At 36.3% G+C, this 23,194-nt stretch overlaps 3 protein-coding genes across 18 annotated transcripts in view; 2 read left to right on the top strand and 1 right to left on the bottom strand.

The window, feature by feature from the left end:
- Positions 1 to 1,471: 1,471 nt before the first annotated feature.
- LOC7497384 (xanthohumol 4-O-methyltransferase) overlaps positions 1,472 to 23,194 on the bottom strand; it is a 31,551-nt gene continuing 9,828 nt past the window's right edge. For 2 of the 15 annotated variants that reach the window (XR_008057077.1, XR_008057076.1), the window contains exons 2-5: positions 22,337 to 22,926; positions 21,304 to 22,192; positions 19,672 to 20,321; positions 9,964 to 10,200 (exon numbers count right to left, since the gene is read on the bottom strand). Coding sequence is in view for 8 of the 15 variants with exons in the window: in XM_052446392.1 (XP_052302352.1) it covers positions 1,642 to 1,950; positions 2,095 to 2,684; positions 13,587 to 13,752 (1,065 nt within the window). In the remaining 7 variants the exon portion in view is untranslated. Of the gene's footprint in view, positions 1,951 to 2,094; positions 2,685 to 3,465; positions 3,722 to 9,963; positions 10,201 to 11,595; positions 12,072 to 12,215; positions 12,806 to 13,586; positions 13,861 to 19,671; positions 20,322 to 21,303; positions 22,193 to 22,336; positions 22,927 to 23,194 lie in introns of those variants that run through there. The other 13 variants (XM_002319328.4, XM_052446394.1, XR_008057078.1 and 10 more) reach the window with 10 other exon arrangements.
- On the top strand, positions 4,301 to 7,076 carry LOC127904180 (uncharacterized). Of its 2 annotated transcripts, XM_052446395.1 has the most exons (3): positions 4,712 to 5,155; positions 6,251 to 6,387; positions 6,557 to 7,076. In XM_052446395.1, exons 1-3 carry the CDS (start codon positions 4,893 to 4,895, stop codon positions 6,643 to 6,645), a joined length of 489 nt encoding a protein of 162 aa, XP_052302355.1. In that variant the 5' UTR covers positions 4,712 to 4,892; the 3' UTR covers positions 6,646 to 7,076. The 2 variants fall into 2 exon arrangements, 1 of the variants encoding a protein (XP_052302355.1); XR_008057083.1 differs by lacking the exon at positions 4,712 to 5,155 and adding an exon at positions 4,301 to 4,691 and having other exon boundaries at positions 6,251 to 7,076.
- LOC112323774 (uncharacterized) lies at positions 14,747 to 17,197 on the top strand. The gene is made up of 3 exons (XM_024583105.2): positions 14,747 to 15,276; positions 16,372 to 16,508; positions 16,678 to 17,197. Exons 1-3 carry the CDS (start codon positions 15,014 to 15,016, stop codon positions 16,764 to 16,766), a joined length of 489 nt encoding a protein of 162 aa, XP_024438873.1. The 5' UTR covers positions 14,747 to 15,013; the 3' UTR covers positions 16,767 to 17,197.

Here is a 23,194-nt window from a genome sequence, read left to right as displayed (position 1 = left end):
TAAAAACAACTAAGGTTATAAATAAAAGATTTGTTTTGCGCTACACCCTTACTATTGGATGAAACATTTTTTTGTGTCATCACATATCTCGAGAAGGCTACATAAGTGCTACATTGAGTGCTAGTTATCGAGAAGGCTACATGAGTGCTACATTGAGTACTAGTCGTCGTTTCGCTCCCCAAGGCGAACCTCTTACCCATAGAAAGAATCCACCTAGACTTGAGGATCACAAAGGTGCTAGGAGGGATGCATAAAGATCTTATAAGAAAGATAAAAAGGTTCTCACCTGCTACGTGCAAAGACTTTTGAAAATCTTTGCGTATAATATCCAAAGATTTGAGGGGCTACTGATGGATCATCATTTATTGCTTTTTTTCATTTGTTTGAAACTGCTCTCCAAATGGCTGACCATAAAAGGGTTATGATCCATTGTCCCTGAGCTTAGCCAAGCACTAAGTCCAGATGCCTGTTAGTTTGACGAGTTGCTAAACCCCTTGTCCCTAGGTTCAACCAAGTGTTGAGCCTAAAGGCCCTTTGATGGAACAAAGATATTTTATCCTGATAGGACTGTAGGTCATATATATTTTATCTTGATTGGAACGTAAAGTAAAGATATTTTATACTAATGGATTAGAGATATTTTATCATGATAGGACAAAGTTATTTTATCATGATGGGACATAAATATTTTGTGGACAAGCCAACCTTTTCCCAACAAGGAAGAAAAGCATACGACTATGAAAGGAGGAAAAAGAGATGATCGTGTAAGGTTTAATTTTTTTTTTCTCTTTTCTTTAACAATGCCAATTATTTCTTAAAGAAAAAACCTTTTCTTAAAGAGATAATTGATCTTTCCCTGAACCGATTCTAATTTAATCATCAAAGAGTCCTTAATATAGATAAAATGGAGCCTTTTGTAGGTAACGACGATGATATACCTGTTCTTTTACCATTGAAGGCAAGGTTAAATTGTTAGAACTAGAATATTAATGACTTTACCACAAACTCGTGCCCAACCTTCAAGCCCAAGGGAAAAAATAGGACCTCATCACGAGGAAAAACCTCTTTCCTCTAATAATTTCTTCCATTCTTGATAAGCTCTCTCCTTCCCACCTGTGGAGTGTGCAAACATCACTAAATCCATTACCATTGTTATCATTATATTATTTTCTACCATCAAAGATTGTTGTGGAGCAATATAGGAGAATGTGCTTCGAACTCATTGAGTTCGAAGTTCAATTCTCACCATCGAAAATGTTCTTTTTCTTCATGTAATATTGCATATTGATTGTTACTAGATTCAAAGAGTCTGGTTCTTGGAATCGTTCCTAGGCCAGGGGTGATCGGGCGCTGACCTATTTCTGTGAGTGGTGGATCGAGTCTCAGTTACGTAAAGACTAATCCAAAAATACTTGCTTTACTATAAAACATATATATAATCATCTAGTTTCTATAGATTACAACCACAAGCGACCATCATAATCAATAATATATTATAAAGTTTTAAGAATCTATGAATACAGTTTAGGGAAAGGCGTTACAATATGGGTCGGATTATTATGCCTAATATTATTATTGACTGCTGCATCGCAGGCGTAGTTTACTTATTTAAGATATTATTATGACTAACAAATTGATATTTCACTCTGGATCTGGATAAGCCTCGATAATAGATTCCAAAGCTGGAATCTTGATGATTTTATAGCGAGAGAAGCCTCCTTCCTCTAATAATTTCTTCCATTCTTGCTCAGTTCTCTCCTTCCCACCAGTGGTCAGTGCAAACATCACTAAATCCATTACCATTCTTATATCATCAAATTGATCACAATGATCATCTGTTGGTAGAACTATATCAACTATGATAAGCTTTCCAGTTTTTTCAGGTATTGCTTTCTTGCAATTTCTCAAAATTTCAACGCATGATTCATCGGTCCAATCATGCAATATCCGCTGTAAAAATACAAAAAAAGAAGGAATATATAAGCATATGTAAAATTAATGCTCAAGAAAAGGATATCTATCGTTGTTTTTTTGATGAATTATCTATCGTTATATTAATTTAAGCCCCAATAAAATTTCTACCAGGGCACTGACCTGTATGAAAATTGCATCAGCATTAGGAATAGCCTCAAACATATTTCCTGCAACATGGGAAACTCCTTCATATTTTGGTGCTGTTGCTACAACATGTGGCAGATCGAAGTTTATTCCTTCAATGTGTGGGTAGGCCCTGACAATCTCTGCTACATGTCCTCCAATACCACCAGCAACATCCACCAATGATCTAATGTTGTTGAAACCATCTTTGTAATGTGATAAAATTGCCCTCATCGTGATATTTGATGTGCATGCCATGGCCTCATTGAAAATCCTATTGACCTCAGGATTTCGAGACGCAAAATCCCACAGTTCACAGCCATGAGCCTTCGAGAAAGCGGTTCCACCTTCTTTGATACATTGGCTCAAGCAATGCCACGCTGCTAGGAACCATGAACTGTGTTGCATGATTATTATAGAAACGAGGCTTCGTTCAGAGTCATGCATTAGCATTCTTGATTTTTGATTCAGCCCAAAGAGTGTTTCTCCTCCATCTGATGGGGGGTGTGCAGTAAAAAATTCTTTTCTGACCAAATATCTCATTATACGAGCAAGATAAGAAATGTCCGAGCTAGGTGAGTTAATACCTGAAATCATGAAGGATAGAAGAAAAAAATCTGTATATTGCAACTTATATACAGCATATTTCATTTTCGAAATTAATACTATATATGTTGTGCTTTGGTGAGGCTAGGGATAACAATATAATGTTAAAATATTTCTTCACGTGTTCCTTGAGTTTAAGAAGTTGTATCAAGAACTTATACCATGCATCAAACAACAACTTGGGCGAATCACCTAGTTAAAATTCAAGACATATGCCTTGATATCATGTTAAAAATTAAGCATCCATAATTTAAAAAAAAAAAAAACTTGAAGAAAGAATTGGATAATTAAGAATACTACAATGTTAAAAAAAATCATATCCCTACAATCTTTAACGTCTCATTCTTATATATATATAAAAAGAAATCAAAACATCTTATGAAACATATGTACAAAGAGAGTAAACTATATATATATAGTATACTTTGGAAACATTTATATGAAGTCCTAGGATAATCTTAGGAGCAATTACACAATTTTATCGTTTATGTATTTAACATAAAAGATTTGGGTTATAACGGAGAGATTCGGATTTGACATTTCTTTGAAAAGGGAGAAAAATAATTTTCACTTGAGCTACATTTTAATGGTCAAAATAAAACGTCTAAATGCAAAACTACTTGACCAATATTTTATGAACTCTTAAAACCTATACTATTTAAATTTACCAAAATGACTTTGTAGTTTTCAACAGTAGAATAATATGCATAGTAATGCTAATAATTTAATAGCAAAGAAAAGGATTGAAGGAAGAGTTGAAACCTGAAGCTATTTGGGACAGAGAGATTGGACGACCGTGAGAATTTATTATTTCTGGCAGTCTAAGCTCCACCGCACACTTTAAAGCCATAGAATCAACAAAACCAAGCGAGAGTTGGAATATTTCAAATTGGCTTTTGAAAAATGCTTCTGCCTCTTGTGATGCCATTCTCAGCTTCTGTTTTCCCCCAACAAGCCTAAGTTCACCCTCCAAAACTTTGTGAGATAATAGTATAATTTATAGACGGGGCCGACAGGTAAAATGCAATTTTTTTGTGTGTGGTTATGTTTGTAATAGATAGGTATAATTGTAGTCTTGCGTAATGCATTGCTTGTTAGGACAGAGAGAGAGATGAAGATAATTAATTTTGTACTTTGAGGTTAATTAAAGATTAGAAGTTGGATTAGGCTGCTTTAAATTTGTGGGCATAGGCTAGTTGTTGCGTAGCGGTATCCAATTTATTTAGAAAATTAAATGGACAATTAATTTTCAACATGTACTCCAGTATATTAAGTTTTTTAGCTTTAGAATAAAATCAGCTATTAGGTTAATTGAATATTAGGAGTTGAATTAGGCTGCCTAAAATTTGTGAGTACAGGCTATTTGTTGCCTAACGGTATGAAATTTATATAGAAAATTAATGTTAGATGTTGAGAAGTTCACATCATGTAAATATGTCTTAGAGGAAGGCTAAGTTGGTGCCTAATTAACGGTATTTGTTGCCTAACAGTATCAAATTTACATGCACTACTTCGGTATATTAATGCTACCTATCTTCCTTAAATTTGGCATCTCTTACAAATCTCCATAAACTATTTGATGAAGTTCGCATGAAACTTTATAGAGATCATGTTGTTTTTAAAACTGATAGATGAAATGGAAGGTTAGGATTGTTGGAACTGATCAGTAGCACGAACACTTGCAAATTAAGTTTCAATTAGTATTCCAATATATTTTTATTTTGTTTAGATTTAGATAATATGGACTATGAGGTACACACTTAATTATTAGAAGTTGAATTAGGCTGCCAAAAACTTTTGGGTACATACTGTTTGTTACCTGACGGAATCAAGTTTATATAGAAAATTAACTAGGTAATTAATTTTCAACGTTCGATATGTATATAAAGTTTGTTTAGGTTTGTAATAATATCAACTGTGAGGTTAATTGAAGATTAGGAGCTGAATTAGGCTGCCTAAAATTTACACTTACAGACTATTTGTTGCCGGTAGGTATCAAATTTATTTAGAAAATTAATGTTAGATGTTGAGAAGTTGCTAACTAACTTCCTTGAATTCAGCATCTCTAGCAAATCTCAATAAACTATATGATAATGTTTGTGCAGTACGTGAGTATGTTACGGTGATCATCCTTCCATATCGGGATTGGGATGCGGGAAGAACAAGAAATTATTGTTTTTTTATGATTTATGAAAAATTTACAAAAGGACCAACATGTATATTTTAGGGGAGAAAAGAGAAAAGAAGAAGAAAAAAAGCTCGTGTGTTTTGTGTCAAGGATCTCATCACCAAGGAAGTTTCTCCTTTCCGGTCAGAGTAATGATGGTCTCTATGTCCTATCCGAGTCTTCTGTCATGCCAATTCCTCAAGCTTTTTGGTCTCTTTGCCTCTCTGCGACTGTCGATCTGTGGCATCGTTGTTTGGGTCATCCATCCCCTCGCATTTTAAATTTGTTAGTTTCCAACAATAAAATAGCATGTACTTCTAGATGTTTTCTTGCTCATTGTCAAGCTTATCCATTAGGCAAGTCGTCGTGTTTGTCGTTGTGACCTACGGGTTACAAAACTACTACCCCACTTGATTTAATATTTAGTGATGTCTGGGGTTATGCCCCTATTTGTTCTTCTGATGTCTTCCATTACTTTGTTATATTTATCTATGCGCATACCAAACATTTATGGTATTGCCCTCTTGTTTCCAAATCTGACGTGTTTTCCATCTTTCATCATTTTCAAACACTTGTTGAGCGTCAGTTTTCATGTAAGATTAAATCTGTTCAAACTGATTGGGGTGGTGAATATCGTAAGTTAAATCAATTATTTCAGACCATTGGTATTCATCACCGGTTAATCTGTCTTCGTACTCATGAACAAAATGGCACCGTTGAGCGTTGTCATCGGCATATTGTCGAAACTGACCTCACTCTTTTAGGCCAATGTAGTGCACCATTACAATTTTGGAACTATGCTTTTGAATCATCGGTGTATCTTATTAATCGCATGCCTACTCTTGTTCTCCAAAATAAATCTTCGTTTGAGTGCCTGTTTCGTCGCACTCTTGATTTTAATTTTCTACATACTTTTGGGTGTCTTTGTTTTCCCCTTTTGCATCCTTATCATGCTCACAAATTGGATTTTCGTTCCTCTCCATGTGTGTTCTTAGGGTATAGCTCATCTCATCTTGGTTATCACTGTCTTGATTTAGCATCTCAACGTATTTATGTCTCCTGTTATGTTCGTTTTCATGAAGATGTCTTTTCTTTTGCGAATTCTGAACAGATAACACATACACCAATACCCTCCACACAACCTACACACCTCCCGCCCTTGAATCCTCCCTAATTTTTTCAGCCTACTACTTCACAATCTTGCCAAACCAACACCCATGTCTTGCCATCAGCCGCACCCCAACAGACTCCCCCACTTGCCCACAAATTCTGCAACCACTTCCTTGCCGCCCAGCCTTTCTATACTGTCACCATATGCTTGTTTTTCCAATGATCATTATGCAGGAAATGTTCTCAATCAACAGATGTTCATGTTTCCAGGTCTGCCGCTGCAGAACAGACCAGTTCTGTAGCAGGTTCGCCGGTGTCTGCTGTGCCGACCAGGCCCTCCACAGACTCTCCAGCCGGCCTACAGCTTTGTGTAGATCTCTCCGTGTATCCTCTCCAGCAACTTCCAGGTACAAGCTCGTCTCCTCCACGACCAACTACTCGTTAACGTCACATGGTCCTCTGTCCTAGGCAACCAAAGACATCACTGTCCACAACAACTACCGCCTCTGCTGCTTCCATCAATCGGGCAATATCTCCTCCTACTCATGAACTGATTTTTTTTAATGATGTTAATAGGTATGAGGTGTGGCATAGTGCTATATGCGAGGAAATTCAGGCCTCACGTGCTAATAAAACTTGGACCTTGGTGTCGTTTCACCCTTTGATGAATGTTGTTGGTAATCGGTGGGTGTACAAGATTAAACACAGAGTTGATAGCAGCATAGAGAGGTACAAGGCGCGCCTAGTTGCTAAAGGTTTCACTCAGCAAGAAGGTATTGATTACTTTGAAACCTTTAGTCTTGTTATCAAGTAGGCGACCGTCATATTAGTCTTCTTCATTGCGGTTTCGTGTGATTGGCAAATTCATCAGCTTGATATCCATAATGCTTTTCTCAATAGCGTTCTTGATGAAGAAGTCTACATGAAACAACCTACAGGTTTTGTTGATTCTGCTCTCCACTCTCATGTATGTAGATTGCATTAGTCTCGATATGGTTTAAAACAGGCTCTATGGGCTTGGTACACTCGTCTGAATGATTTTTTGCTATCAATTGGTTTTCGTGTCTCTAAGGTGGATACCTCATTATTTATCTTCTCTGTTGGTATCGGTATTTGTTATCTTCTAGTCTATGTTGATGATATTTTGCTTACGGGTAGCAACTCTCTTCTGTTTAAGCGCCTCATACAGTTGCTGAGCTTAGAATTTAAGCTTCGTGACTTGGGTACTATTCATTATTTTTTGGGTATTGATGTTCAGTCTACTAGTATGGGTCTTATGCTACGATTGCATAAATATACACTTGACATCCTCACTCGGGCTGGTATGATATCTTGCAAACCTGTTGATACTTCTATCTCTACATCCAAAGTTATCATACAACCAGATCCTTTATTTTCTGATTCTACATGCCTTCGTCAAACTATGGGTGCTCTTTAATATCTCACTTTAACGAGACCAGATATTTACTTTGTTGTTAATAGAGTCTGTCAGTTTATGCATGCTCTTACAGATTCTCTTTGGGCTGCCGTTAAACGCATTATGCGTTATCTTAAGGGTACGACAACACATGACCTACATATTACTTGTAGTTCTTCCTTTGCATTACATGGCTTTACAGATGCAGATGGGACAAATAGTATTGATGATAGAAAATCTACGAGTGATTATCTTGTGTTTTTTGATAAGACGTCGATTTCGTGCAAAACAGGTAAGCAACATACAATTGCTCGCTACTCTATTGAAGTTGAGTCCAAAACCTTAGTAGATGACACTGCTGAGGTTATCTAGCTTTAGTATTTATTAACAAATCTTTAGATTCCATTTGTTTCTGCTCCTAACATTTTGGTGCCACTTATTTATCTGCGAATCCTATTTTTCATGCTCGCACAAAACATGTTGAGATTGATTATCATTTTGTCCGAGATAGAGTTGTGAAGAAGGAGATTCATATTCATTTTATTTCCTCTTAGGATCAACTTGCAAATGTCTTTACTAAGCCACTTCCTACTGCTTCGTTTATTGCTTTTTGTTTCAAGCTTCGGGTCGATCCTCCACCCTCAACTTGAGGGGGCATATTATAGAATGTATACTATATAGAAAATATTATAGGCACTACTCTAGTATTGTATTCTCTATCTTAACTATTGTATATTGCCCAACACATATAAATAGAAAAGGATTGGCTAAACCAAAGGTCAAGCCTCCTAATTATTCTCAACTAGGCCTAATATGAGGGACCCATTTCCATTATTGCTCTTTTCATGTTCTGGCTGAAACCTAAACTCTTTGTCAAGAGCTGGAGCACTTCTTTTTCTTAAAATAGGTCTGGTGTTTCTAGGCTCCATTAATTCTGGTTGAAAATGAAAGATCATTTAAATTTTTTTTAGGATGATTCATACAAGTTTGTCTGGGTCAAGGAAGACATAACTTGAGGTCTTTTCCGCGAGTTTTGTTTTTTTTCTCTTTTTTTTCTGATGAGACGAAGTAAAAGTAAAGGCAAAAGTAAAAACAACTAAGGTTATAAATAAAAGATTTTTTTTGCGCTACACCCTTACTGTTGGATGAAACATTTTTTTGTGTCATCACATATCTCGAGATGGCTACATAAGTGCTACATTGAGTGCTAGTCCTCGAGAAGGCTACATGAGTGCTACATTGAGTACTAGTCGTCGTTTCGTTCCCCAAGGTGAACCTCTTACCCATAGAAAGAATACACCTAGACTTGAGGATCCCAAAGATGCTAGGAGGGATGCATAAAGATCTTATGGGAAAGATAAAAAGGTTCTCACCTGCTACGTGCAAAGACTTTTGAAGATCTTTGCGTATAATATCCAAAGATTTAAGGGGCTACTGATAGATCATCATTTATTGCTTTTTTTCATTTGTTTGAAACTGCTCTCCAAATGGCTGACCATAAAAGGGTTATGATCCATTGTCCCTGGGCTTAGCCAAGCGCTAAGTCCAGATGCCTGTCAGTTTGGCGAGTTGCCAAACCCATCGTCCCTAGGTTCAACCAAGTGTTGAGCCTAGAGGCCCTTTGATGGAACAAAGATATTTTATCCTGATAGGACTGTAGGTCATAGATATTTTATCTTGATTGGAACGTCGATTAAAGATATTTTATGCTAATGGATTAGAGATATTTTATCATTATAGGACAAAGTTATTTTATCATGATGGGACATGGATATTTTATGGACAAGCCAACCTTTTCCCTACAAGGAAGAAAAACATTCGGGGGGCTATGAAAGGAGGAAAAAGAGATGATCGTGTAAGGTTTAATTTTTTTTTTTCTCTTTTCTTTAACAATGACAATTATTTGTTAAAGAAAAAACCTTTTCTTAAAGAGATAATTGATCTTTCCCTGAACCGATTCTAATTTAATCATCAAAGAATCCTTAATATAGATAAAATGGAGCCTTTTGCAGTTAACAATGATGATCTACCTGTTCCTTTACAATGAAAGGCTGGGTTAAATTGTCAGAACTAGAATATTAATGACTTTACCACAAACTCGGGCCCAACCTTCAAGCCCAAGGGAAAATACAGGACCTCATCACCAGGGAAACCTCTTTCCTCTAATAATTTCTTCCATTCTTGATGAGCTCTCTCCTTCGCACCTGTGGAGTGTGCAAACATCACTAAATCCATTACCATTGTTATCATTATATTATTTTCTACCATCAAAGATTGTTGTGGAGCAATATAGGAGAATGTGCTTCGAACTCATTAAGTTCGAAGTTCAATTCTCACCATCGAAAATGTTCTTTTTCTTCGTGTAATATTGCATATTGATTGTTACTAGATTCAAAGAGTCTGGTTCTTGGAATCGTTCCTAGGCCAGGGGTGATCGGGCGCTGACCTATTTCTGTGAGTGGTGGATCGAGTCTCAGTTACGTACGTAAAGACTAATCCAAAAATACTTGCTTTACTATAAAACATATATATAATCATCTAGTTTCTATAGATTACAACCACAAGCGACCATCATAATCAATAATATATTATAAAGCTTTAAGAATCTATGAATACAGTTTAGGGAAAGGCGTTACATGGGTCGGATTATTATGCCTAATATTATTATTGACTGCTGCATCGCAGGCGTAGTTTACTTATTTAAGATATTATAATGACAATAACAAATTGATATTTCACTCTGGATAAGCCTCGATAATAGATTCCAAAGCTGGAATCTTGATGATTTTATAGCGAGAGAAGCCTCCTTCAACATGGGAAACGATGCCTACTCCAGATGATCTACCTGTTCCTTTACAATGAAAGGCTGGGTTAAATTGTTAGAACTAGAATATTAATGACTTTACCACAAACTCGTGCCCAACCTTCAAGCCCAAGGGAAAAAATAGGACCTCATCACGAGGAAAAACCTCTTTCCTCTAATAATTTCTTCCATTCTTGATGAGCTCTTTCCTTCCCACCTGTGGAGTGTGCAAACATCACTAAATCCATTACCATTGTTATCATTATATTATTTTCTACCATCAAAGATTGTTGTGGAGCAATATAGGAGAATGTGCTTCGAACTCATTGAGTTCGAAGTTCAATTCTCACCATCGAAAATGTTATTTTTCTTCGTGTAATATTGCATATTGATTGTTACTAGATTCAAAGAGTCTGGTTCTTGGAATCGTTCCTAGGCCAGGGGTGATCGGGCGCTGACCTATTTCTGTGAGTGGTGGATCGAGTCTCAGTTACGTACGTAAAGACTAATCCAAAAATACTTGCTTTACTATAAAACATATATATAATCATCTAGTTTCTATAGATTACAACCACAAGCGACCATCATAATCAATAATATATTATAAAGCTTTAAGAATCTATGAATACAGTTTAGGGAAAGGCGTTACATGGGTCGGATTATTATGCCTAATATTATTATTGATTGCTGCATCGCAGGCGTAGTTTACTTATTTAAGATATTATAATGACAATAACAAATTGATATTTCACTCTGGATAAGCCTCGATAATAGATTCCAAAGCTGGAATCTTGATGATTTTATAGCGAGAGAAGCCTCCTTCAACATGGGAAACGATGCCTACTCCAGATGATCTACCTGTTCCTTTACAATGAAAGGCTGGGTTAAATTGTTAGAACTAGAATATTAATGACTTTACCACAAACTCGTGCCCAACCTTCAAGCCCAAGGGAAAAAATAGGACCTCATCACGAGGAAAAACCTCTTTCCTCTAATAATTTCTTCCATTCTTGATGAGCTCTTTCCTTCCCACCTGTGGAGTGTGCAAACATCACTAAATCCATTACCATTGTTATCATTATATTATTTTCTACCATCAAAGATTGTTGTGGAGCAATATAGGAGAATGTGCTTCGAACTCATTGAGTTCGAAGTTCAATTCTCACCATCGAAAATGTTATTTTTCTTCGTGTAATATTGCATATTGATTGTTACTAGATTCAAAGAGTCTGGTTCTTGGAATCGTTCCTAGGCCAGGGGTGATCGGGCGCTGACCTATTTCTGTGAGTGGTGGATCGAGTCTCAGTTACGTACGTAAAGACGAATCCAAAAATACTTGCTTTACTATAAAACATATATATAATCATCTAGTTTCTATAGATTACAACCACAAGCGACCATCATAATCAATAATATATTATAAAGCTTTAAGAATCTATGAATACAGTTTAGGGAAAGGCGTTACATGGGTCGGATTATTATGCCTAATATTATTATTGACTGCTGCATCGCAGGCGTAGTTTACTTATTTAAGATATTATTATGACTAACAAATTGATATTTCACTCTGGATCTGGATAAGCCTCGATAATAGATTCCAAAGCTGGGATCTTGATGATTTTATAGCGAGAGAAGCCTCCTTCCTCTAATAATTTCTTCCATTCTTGCTCAGTTCTCTCCTTCCCACCAGTGGTCAGTGCAAACATCACTAAATCCATTACCATTCTTATATCATCAAATTGATCACAATGATCATCTGTTGGTAGAACTATATCAACTATGATAAGCTTTCCAGTTTTTTCAGGTATTGCTTTCTTGCAATTTCTCAAAATTTCAACGCATGATTCATCGGTCCAATCATGCAATATCCGCTGTAAAAATACAAAAAAAGAAGGAATATATAAGCATATGTAAAATTAATGCTCAAGAAAAGGATATCTATCGTTGTTTTTTTGATGAATTATCTATCGTTATATTAATTTAAGCCCCAATAAAATTTCTACCAGGGCACTGACCTGTATGAAAATTGCATCAGCATTAGGAATAGCCTCAAACATATTTCCTGCAACATGGGAAACTCCTTCATATTTTGGTGCTGTTGCTACAACATGTGGCAGATCGAAGTTTATTCCTTCAATGTGTGGGTAGGCCCTGACAATCTCTGCTACATGTCCTCCAATACCACCAGCAACATCCACCAATGATCTAATGTTGTTGAAACCATCTTTGTAATGTGATAAAATTGCCCTCATCGTGATATTTGATGTGCATGCCATGGCCTCATTGAAAATCCTATTGACCTCAGGATTTCGAGACGCAAAATCCCACAGTTCACAGCCATGAGCCTTCGAGAAAGCGGTTCCACCTTCTTTGATACATTGGCTCAAGCAATGCCACGCTGCTAGGAACCATGAACTGTGTTGCATGATTATTATAGAAACGAGGCTTCGTTCAGAGTCATGCATTAGCATTCTTGATTTTTGATTCAGCCCAAAGAGTGTTTCTCCTCCATCTGATGGGGGGTGTGCAGTAAAAAATTCTTTTCTGACCAAATATCTCATTATACGAGCAAGATAAGAAATGTCCGAGCTAGGTGAGTTAATACCTGAAATCATGAAGGATAGAAGAAAAAAATCTGTATATTGCAACTTATATACAGCATATTTCATTTTCGAAATTAATACTATATATGTTGTGCTTTGGTGAGGCTAGGGATAACAATATAATGTTAAAATATTTCTTCACGTGTTCCTTGAGTTTAAGAAGTTGTATCAAGAACTTATACCATGCATCAAACAACAACTTGGGCGAATCACCTAGTTAAAATTCAAGACATATGCCTTGATATCATGTTAAAAATTAAGCATCCATAATTTAAAAAAAAAAAAAACTTGAAGAAAGAATTGGATAATTAAGAATACTACAATGTTAAAAAAAATCATATCCCTACAATCTTTAACGTCTCATTCTTATATATATATAAAAAGAAATCAAAACATCTTATGAAACATATGTACAAAGAGAGTAAACTATATATATATAGTATACTTTGGAAACATTTATATGAAGTCCTAGGATAATCTTAGGAGCAATTACACAATTTTATCGTTTATGTATTTAACATAAAAGATTTGGGTTATAACGGAGAGATTCGGATTTGACATTTCTTTGAAAAGGGAGAAAAATAATTTTCACTTGAGCTACATTTTAATGGTCAAAATAAAACGTCTAAATGCAAAACTACTTGACCAATATTTTATGAACTCTTAAAACCTATACTATTTAAATTTACCAAAATGACTTTGTAGTTTTCAACAGTAGAATAATATGCATAGTAATGCTAATAATTTAATAGCAAAGAAAAGGATTGAAGGAAGAGTTGAAACCTGAAGCTATTTGGGACAGAGAGATTGGACGACCGTGAGAATTTATTATTTCTGGCAGTCTAAGCTCCACCGCACACTTTAAAGCCATAGAATCAACAAAACCAAGCGAGAGTTGGAATATTTCAAATTGGCTTTTGAAAAATGCTTCTGCCTCTTGTGATGCCATTCTCAGCTTCTGTTTTCCCCCAACAAGCCTAAGTTCACCCTCCAAAACTTTGTGAGATAATAGTATAATTTATAGACGGGGCCGACAGGTAAAATGCAATTTTTTTGTGTGTGGTTATGTTTGTAATAGATAGGTATAATTGTAGTCTTGCGTAATGCATTGCTTGTTAGGACAGAGAGAGAGATGAAGATAATTAATTTTGTACTTTGAGGTTAATTAAAGATTAGAAGTTGGATTAGGCTGCTTTAAATTTGTGGGCATAGGCTAGTTGTTGCGTAGCGGTATCCAATTTATTTAGAAAATTAAATGGACAATTAATTTTCAACATGTACTCCAGTATATTAAGTTTTTTAGCTTTAGAATAAAATCAGCTATTAGGTTAATTGAATATTAGGAGTTGAATTAGGCTGCCTAAAATTTGTGAGTACAGGCTATTTGTTGCCTAACGGTATGAAATTTATATAGAAAATTAATGTTAGATGTTGAGAAGTTCACATCATGTAAATATGTCTTAGAGGAAGGCTAAGTTGGTGCCTAATTAACGGTATTTGTTGCCTAACAGTATCAAATTTACATGCACTACTTCGGTATATTAATGCTACCTATCTTCCTTAAATTTGGCATCTCTTACAAATCTCCATAAACTATTTGATGAAGTTCGCATGAAACTTTATAGAGATCATGTTGTTTTTAAAACTGATAGATGAAATGGAAGGTTAGGATTGTTGGAACTGATCAGTAGCACGAACACTTGCAAATTAAGTTTCAATTAGTATTCCAATATATTTTTATTTTGTTTAGATTTAGATAATATGGACTATGAGGTACACACTTAATTATTAGAAGTTGAATTAGGCTGCCAAAAACTTTTGGGTACATACTGTTTGTTACCTGACGGAATCAAGTTTATATAGAAAATTAACTAGGTAATTAATTTTCAACGTTCGATATGTATATAAAGTTTGTTTAGGTTTGTAATAATATCAACTGTGAGGTTAATTGAAGATTAGGAGCTGAATTAGGCTGCCTAAAATTTACACTTACAGACTATTTGTTGCCGGTAGGTATCAAATTTATTTAGAAAATTAATGTTAGATGTTGAGAAGTTGCTAACTAACTTCCTTGAATTCAGCATCTCTAGCAAATCTCAATAAACTATATGATAATGTTTGTGCAGTACGTGAGTATGTTACGGTGATCATCCTTCCATATCGGGATTGGGATGCGGGAAGAACAAGAAATTATTGTTTTTTTATGATTTATGAAAAATTTACAAAAGGACCAACATGTATATTTTAGGGGAGAAAAGAGAAAAGAAGAAGAAAAAAAGCTCGTGTGTTTTGTGTCAAGGATCTCATCACCAAGGAAGTTTCTCCTTTCCGGTCAGAGTAATGATGGTCTCTATGTCCTATCCGAGTCTTCTGTCATGCCAATTCCTCAAGCTTTTTGGTCTCTTTGCCTCTCTGCGACTGTCGATCTGTGGCATCGTTGTTTGGGTCATCCATCCCCTCGCATTTTAAATTTGTTAGTTTCCAACAATAAAATAGCATGTACTTCTAGATGTTTTCTTGCTCATTGTCAAGCTTATCCATTAGGCAAGTCGTCGTGTTTGTCGTTGTGACCTACGGGTTACAAAACTACTACCCCACTTGATTTAATATTTAGTGATGTCTGGGGTTATGCCCCTATTTGTTCTTCTGATGTCTTCCATTACTTTGTTATATTTATCTATGCGCATACCAAACATTTATGGTATTGCCCTCTTGTTTCCAAATCTGACGTGTTTTCCATCTTTCATCATTTTCAAACACTTGTTGAGCGTCAGTTTTCATGTAAGATTAAATCTGTTCAAACTGATTGGGGTGGTGAATATCGTAAGTTAAATCAATTATTTCAGACCATTGGTATTCATCACCGGTTAATCTGTCTTCGTACTCATGAACAAAATGGCACCGTTGAGCGTTGTCATCGGCATATTGTCGAAACTGACCTCACTCTTTTAGGCCAATGTAGTGCACCATTACAATTTTGGAACTATGCTTTTGAATCATCGGTGTATCTTATTAATCGCATGCCTACTCTTGTTCTCCAAAATAAATCTTCGTTTGAGTGCCTGTTTCGTCGCACTCTTGATTTTAATTTTCTACATACTTTTGGGTGTCTTTGTTTTCCCCTTTTGCATCCTTATCATGCTCACAAATTGGATTTTCGTTCCTCTCCATGTGTGTTCTTAGGGTATAGCTCATCTCATCTTGGTTATCACTGTCTTGATTTAGCATCTCAACGTATTTATGTCTCCTGTTATGTTCGTTTTCATGAAGATGTCTTTTCTTTTGCGAATTCTGAACAGATAACACATACACCAATACCCTCCACACAACCTACACACCTCCCGCCCTTGAATCCTCCCTAATTTTTTCAGCCTACTACTTCACAATCTTGCCAAACCAGCACCCATGTCTTGCCATCAGCCGCACCCCAACAGACTCCCCCACTTGCCCACAAATTCTGCAACCACTTCCTTGCCGCCCAGCCTTTCTATACTGTCACCATATGCTTGTTTTTCCAATGATCATTATGCAGGAAATGTTCTCAATCAACAGATGTTCATGTTTCCAGGTCTGCCGCTGCAGAACAGACCAGTTCTGTAGCAGGTTCGCCGGTGTCTGCTGTGCCGACCAGGCCCTCCACAGACTCTCCAGCCGGCCTACAGCTTTGTGTAGATCTCTCCGTGTATCCTCTCCAGCAACTTCCAGGTACAAGCTCGTCTCCTCCACGACCAACTACTCGTTAACGTCACATGGTCCTCTGTCCTAGGCAACCAAAGACATCACTGTCCACAACAACTACCGCCTCTGCTGCTTCCATCAATCGGGCAATATCTCCTCCTACTCATGAACTGATTTTTTTTAATGATGTTAATAGGTATGAGGTGTGGCATAGTGCTATATGCGAGGAAATTCAGGCCTCACGTGCTAATAAAACTTGGACCTTGGTGTCGTTTCACCCTTTGATGAATGTTGTTGGTAATCGGTGGGTGTACAAGATTAAACACAGAGTTGATAGCAGCATAGAGAGGTACAAGGCGCGCCTAGTTGCTAAAGGTTTCACTCAGCAAGAAGGTATTGATTACTTTGAAACCTTTAGTCTTGTTATCAAGTAGGCGACCGTCATATTAGTCTTCTTCATTGCGGTTTCGTGTGATTGGCAAATTCATCAGCTTGATATCCATAATGCTTTTCTCAATAGCGTTCTTGATGAAGAAGTCTACATGAAACAACCTACAGGTTTTGTTGATTCTGCTCTCCACTCTCATGTATGTAGATTGCATTAGTCTCGATATGGTTTAAAACAGGCTCTATGGGCTTGGTACACTCGTCTGAATGATTTTTTGCTATCAATTGGTTTTCGTGTCTCTAAGGTGGATACCTCATTATTTATCTTCTCTGTTGGTATCGGTATTTGTTATCTTCTAGTCTATGTTGATGATATTTTGCTTACGGGTAGCAACTCTCTTCTGTTTAAGCGCCTCATACAGTTGCTGAGCTTAGAATTTAAGCTTCGTGACTTGGGTACTATTCATTATTTTTTGGGTATTGATGTTCAGTCTACTAGTATGGGTCTTATGCTACGATTGCATAAATATACACTTGACATCCTCACTCGGGCTGGTATGATATCTTGCAAACCTGTTGATACTTCTATCTCTACATCCAAAGTTATCATACAACCAGATCCTTTATTTTCTGATTCTACATGCCTTCGTCAAACTATGGGTGCTCTTTAATATCTCACTTTAACGAGACCAGATATTTACTTTGTTGTTAATAGAGTCTGTCAGTTTATGCATGCTCTTACAGATTCTCTTTGGGCTGCCGTTAAACGCATTATGCGTTATCTTAAGGGTACGACAACACATGACCTACATATTACTTGTAGTTCTTCCTTTGCATTACATGGCTTTACAGATGCAGATGGGACAAATAGTATTGATGATAGAAAATCTACGAGTGATTATCTTGTGTTTTTTGATAAGACGTCGATTTCGTGCAAAACAGGTAAGCAACATACAATTGCTCGCTACTCTATTGAAGTTGAGTCCAAAACCTTAGTAGATGACACTGCTGAGGTTATCTAGCTTTAGTATTTATTAACAAATCTTTAGATTCCATTTGTTTCTGCTCCTAACATTTTGGTGCCACTTATTTATCTGCGAATCCTATTTTTCATGCTCGCACAAAACATGTTGAGATTGATTATCATTTTGTCCGAGATAGAGTTGTGAAGAAGGAGATTCATATTCATTTTATTTCCTCTTAGGATCAACTTGCAAATGTCTTTACTAAGCCACTTCCTACTGCTTCGTTTATTGCTTTTTGTTTCAAGCTTCGGGTCGATCCTCCACCCTCAACTTGAGGGGGCATATTATAGAATGTATACTATATAGAAAATATTATAGGCACTACTCTAGTATTGTATTCTCTATCTTAACTATTGTATATTGCCCAACACATATAAATAGAAAAGGATTGGCTAAACCAAAGGTCAAGCCTCCTAATTATTCTCAACTAGGCCTAATATGAGGGACCCATTTCCATTATTGCTCTTTTCATGTTCTGGCTGAAACCTAAACTCTTTGTCAAGAGCTGGAGCACTTCTTTTTCTTAAAATAGGTCTGGTGTTTCTAGGCTCCATTAATTCTGGTTGAAAATGAAAGATCATTTAAATTTTTTTTAGGATGATTCATACAAGTTTGTCTGGGTCAAGGAAGACATAACTTGAGGTCTTTTCCGCGAGTTTTGTTTTTTTTCTCTTTTTTTTCTGATGAGACGAAGTAAAAGTAAAGGCAAAAGTAAAAACAACTAAGGTTATAAATAAAAGATTTTTTTTGCGCTACACCCTTACTGTTGGATGAAACATTTTTTTGTGTCATCACATATCTCGAGATGGCTACATAAGTGCTACATTGAGTGCTAGTCCTCGAGAAGGCTACATGAGTGCTACATTGAGTACTAGTCGTCGTTTCGTTCCCCAAGGTGAACCTCTTACCCATAGAAAGAATACACCTAGACTTGAGGATCCCAAAGATGCTAGGAGGGATGCATAAAGATCTTATGGGAAAGATAAAAAGGTTCTCACCTGCTACGTGCAAAGACTTTTGAAGATCTTTGCGTATAATATCCAAAGATTTAAGGGGCTACTGATAGATCATCATTTATTGCTTTTTTTCATTTGTTTGAAACTGCTCTCCAAATGGCTGACCATAAAAGGGTTATGATCCATTGTCCCTGGGCTTAGCCAAGCGCTAAGTCCAGATGCCTGTCAGTTTGGCGAGTTGCCAAACCCATCGTCCCTAGGTTCAACCAAGTGTTGAGCCTAGAGGCCCTTTGATGGAACAAAGATATTTTATCCTGATAGGACTGTAGGTCATAGATATTTTATCTTGATTGGAACGTCGATTAAAGATATTTTATGCTAATGGATTAGAGATATTTTATCATTATAGGACAAAGTTATTTTATCATGATGGGACATGGATATTTTATGGACAAGCCAACCTTTTCCCTACAAGGAAGAAAAACATTCGGGGGGCTATGAAAGGAGGAAAAAGAGATGATCGTGTAAGGTTTAATTTTTTTTTTTCTCTTTTCTTTAACAATGACAATTATTTGTTAAAGAAAAAACCTTTTCTTAAAGAGATAATTGATCTTTCCCTGAACCGATTCTAATTTAATCATCAAAGAATCCTTAATATAGATAAAATGGAGCCTTTTGCAGTTAACAATGATGATCTACCTGTTCCTTTACAATGAAAGGCTGGGTTAAATTGTCAGAACTAGAATATTAATGACTTTACCACAAACTCGGGCCCAACCTTCAAGCCCAAGGGAAAATACAGGACCTCATCACCAGGGAAACCTCTTTCCTCTAATAATTTCTTCCATTCTTGATGAGCTCTCTCCTTCGCACCTGTGGAGTGTGCAAACATCACTAAATCCATTACCATTGTTATCATTATATTATTTTCTACCATCAAAGATTGTTGTGGAGCAATATAGGAGAATGTGCTTCGAACTCATTAAGTTCGAAGTTCAATTCTCACCATCGAAAATGTTCTTTTTCTTCGTGTAATATTGCATATTGATTGTTACTAGATTCAAAGAGTCTGGTTCTTGGAATCGTTCCTAGGCCAGGGGTGATCGGGCGCTGACCTATTTCTGTGAGTGGTGGATCGAGTCTCAGTTACGTACGTAAAGACTAATCCAAAAATACTTGCTTTACTATAAAACATATATATAATCATCTAGTTTCTATAGATTACAACCACAAGCGACCATCATAATCAATAATATATTATAAAGCTTTAAGAATCTATGAATACAGTTTAGGGAAAGGCGTTACATGGGTCGGATTATTATGCCTAATATTATTATTGACTGCTGCATCGCAGGCGTAGTTTACTTATTTAAGATATTATAATGACAATAACAAATTGATATTTCACTCTGGATAAGCCTCGATAATAGATTCCAAAGCTGGAATCTTGATGATTTTATAGCGAGAGAAGCCTCCTTCAACATGGGAAACGATGCCTACTCCAGATGATCTACCTGTTCCTTTACAATGAAAGGCTGGGTTAAATTGTTAGAACTAGAATATTAATGACTTTACCACAAACTCGTGCCCAACCTTCAAGCCCAAGGGAAAAAATAGGACCTCATCACGAGGAAAAACCTCTTTCCTCTAATAATTTCTTCCATTCTTGATGAGCTCTTTCCTTCCCACCTGTGGAGTGTGCAAACATCACTAAATCCATTACCATTGTTATCATTATATTATTTTCTACCATCAAAGATTGTTGTGGAGCAATATAGGAGAATGTGCTTCGAACTCATTGAGTTCGAAGTTCAATTCTCACCATCGAAAATGTTATTTTTCTTCGTGTAATATTGCATATTGATTGTTACTAGATTCAAAGAGTCTGGTTCTTGGAATCGTTCCTAGGCCAGGGGTGATCGGGCGCTGACCTATTTCTGTGAGTGGTGGATCGAGTCTCAGTTACGTACGTAAAGACTAATCCAAAAATACTTGCTTTACTATAAAACATATATATAATCATCTAGTTTCTATAGATTACAACCACAAGCGACCATCATAATCAATAATATATTATAAAGCTTTAAGAATCTATGAATACAGTTTAGGGAAAGGCGTTACATGGGTCGGATTATTATGCCTAATATTATTATTGATTGCTGCATCGCAGGCGTAGTTTACTTATTTAAGATATTATAATGACAATAACAAATTGATATTTCACTCTGGATAAGCCTCGATAATAGATTCCAAAGCTGGAATCTTGATGATTTTATAGCGAGAGAAGCCTCCTTCAACATGGGAAACGATGCCTACTCCAGATGATCTACCTGTTCCTTTACAATGAAAGGCTGGGTTAAATTGTTAGAACTAGAATATTAATGACTTTACCACAAACTCGTGCCCAACCTTCAAGCCCAAGGGAAAAAATAGGACCTCATCACGAGGAAAAACCTCTTTCCTCTAATAATTTCTTCCATTCTTGTTGAGCTCTTTCCTTCCCACCTGTGGAGTGTGCAAACATCACTAAATCCATTACCATTGTTATCATTATATTATTTTCTACCATCAAAGATTGTTGTGGAGCAATATAGGAGAATGTGCTTCGAACTCATTGAGTTCGAAGTTCAATTCTCACCATCGAAAATGTTATTTTTCTTCGTGTAATATTGCATATTGATTGTTACTAGATTCAAAGAGTCTGGTTCTTGGAATCGTTCCTAGGCCAGGGGTGATCGGGCGCTGACCTATTTCTGTGAGTGGTGGATCGAGTCTCAGTTACGTACGTAAAGACTAATCCAAAAATACTTGCTTTACTATAAAACATATATATAATCATCTAGTTTCTATAGATTACAACCACAAGCGACCATCATAATCAATAATATATTATAAAGCTTTAAGAATCTATGAATACAGTTTAGGGAAAGGCGTTACATGGGTCGGATTATTATGCCTAATATTATTATTGACTGCTGCATCGCAGGCGTAGTTTACTTATTTAAGATATTATTATGACTAACAAATTGATATTTCACTCTGGATCTGGATAAGCCTCGATAATAGATTCCAAAGCTGGGATCTTGATGATTTTATAGCGAGAGAAGCCTCCTTCCTCTAATAATTTCTTCCATTCTTGCTCAGTTCTCTCCTTCCCACCAGTGGTCAGTGCAAACATCACTAAATCCATTACCATTCTTATATCATCAAATTGATCACAATGATCATCTGTTGGTAGAACTATATCAACTATGATAAGCTTTCCAGTTTTTTCAGGTATTGCTTTCTTGCAATTTCTCAAAATTTCAACGCATGATTCATCGGTCCAATCATGCAATATCCGCTGTAAAAATACAAAAAAAGAAGGAATATATAAGCATATGTAAAATTAATGCTCAAGAAAAGGATATCTATCGTTGTTTTTTTGATGAATTATCTATCGTTATATTAATTTAAGCCCCAATAAAATTTCTACCAGGGCACTGACCTGTATGAAAATTGCATCAGCATTAGGAATAGCCTCAAACATATTTCCTGCAACATGGGAAACTCCTTCATATTTTGGTGCTGTTGCTACAACATGTGGCAGATCGAAGTTTATTCCTTCAATGTGTGGGTAGGCCCTGACAATCTCTGCTACATGTCCTCCAATACCACCAGCAACATCCACCAATGATCTAATGTTGTTGAAACCATCTTTGTAATGTGATAAAATTGCCCTCATCGTGATATTTGATGTGCATGCCATGGCCTCATTGAAAATCCTATTGACCTCAGGATTTCGAGACGCAAAATCCCACAGTTCACAGCCATGAGCCTTCGAGAAAGCGGTTCCACCTTCTTTGATACATTGGCTCAAGCAATGCCACGCTGCTAGGAACCATGAACTGTGTTGCATGATTATTATAGAAACGAGGCTTCGTTCAGAGTCATGCATTAGCATTCTTGATTTTTGATTCAGCCCAAAGAGTGTTTCTCCTCCATCTGATGGGGGGTGTGCAGTAAAAAATTCTTTTCTGACCAAATATCTCATTATACGAGCAAGATAAGAAATGTCCGAGCTAGGTGAGTTAATACCTGAAATCATGAAGGATAGAAGAAAAAAATCTGTATATTGCAACTTATATACAGCATATTTCATTTTCGAAATTAATACTATATATGTTGTGCTTTGGTGAGGCTAGGGATAACAATATAATGTTAAAATATTTCTTCACGTGTTCCTTGAGTTTAAGAAGTTGTATCAAGAACTTATACCATGCATCAAACAACAACTTGGGCGAATCACCTAGTTAAAATTCAAGACATATGCCTTGATATCATGTTAAAAATTAAGCATCCATAA

The sequence above is a fragment of the Populus trichocarpa genome, chromosome 13, assembly GCF_000002775.5.
Source record: "Populus trichocarpa isolate Nisqually-1 chromosome 13, P.trichocarpa_v4.1, whole genome shotgun sequence".
Classification (NCBI taxonomy): Eukaryota; Viridiplantae; Streptophyta; class Magnoliopsida; order Malpighiales; family Salicaceae; genus Populus; species Populus trichocarpa.
Note: the sequence above shows the minus strand (reverse complement) of the source record. Positions and strands in the feature narration are given on the sequence as shown.

Bases quoted from the DNA above. Each gene is read 5' to 3' on its own strand.
- LOC127904180 (XM_052446395.1), top strand. From the start codon at position 4,893: ATGAAAAATTTACAAAAGGACCAACATGTATATTTTAGGGGAGAAAAG. The intron at 5,156-6,250 runs GTTAGTTTCCAA...TCATGTTTCCAG, and splicing joins TCCCCTCGCATTTTAAATTT to GTCTGCCGCTGCAGAACAGA. The intron at 6,388-6,556 runs GTACAAGCTCGT...TGATGTTAATAG, and splicing joins TCCTCTCCAGCAACTTCCAG to GTATGAGGTGTGGCATAGTG.
- LOC112323774 (XM_024583105.2), top strand. From the start codon at position 15,014: ATGAAAAATTTACAAAAGGACCAACATGTATATTTTAGGGGAGAAAAG. The intron at 15,277-16,371 runs GTTAGTTTCCAA...TCATGTTTCCAG, and splicing joins TCCCCTCGCATTTTAAATTT to GTCTGCCGCTGCAGAACAGA. The intron at 16,509-16,677 runs GTACAAGCTCGT...TGATGTTAATAG, and splicing joins TCCTCTCCAGCAACTTCCAG to GTATGAGGTGTGGCATAGTG.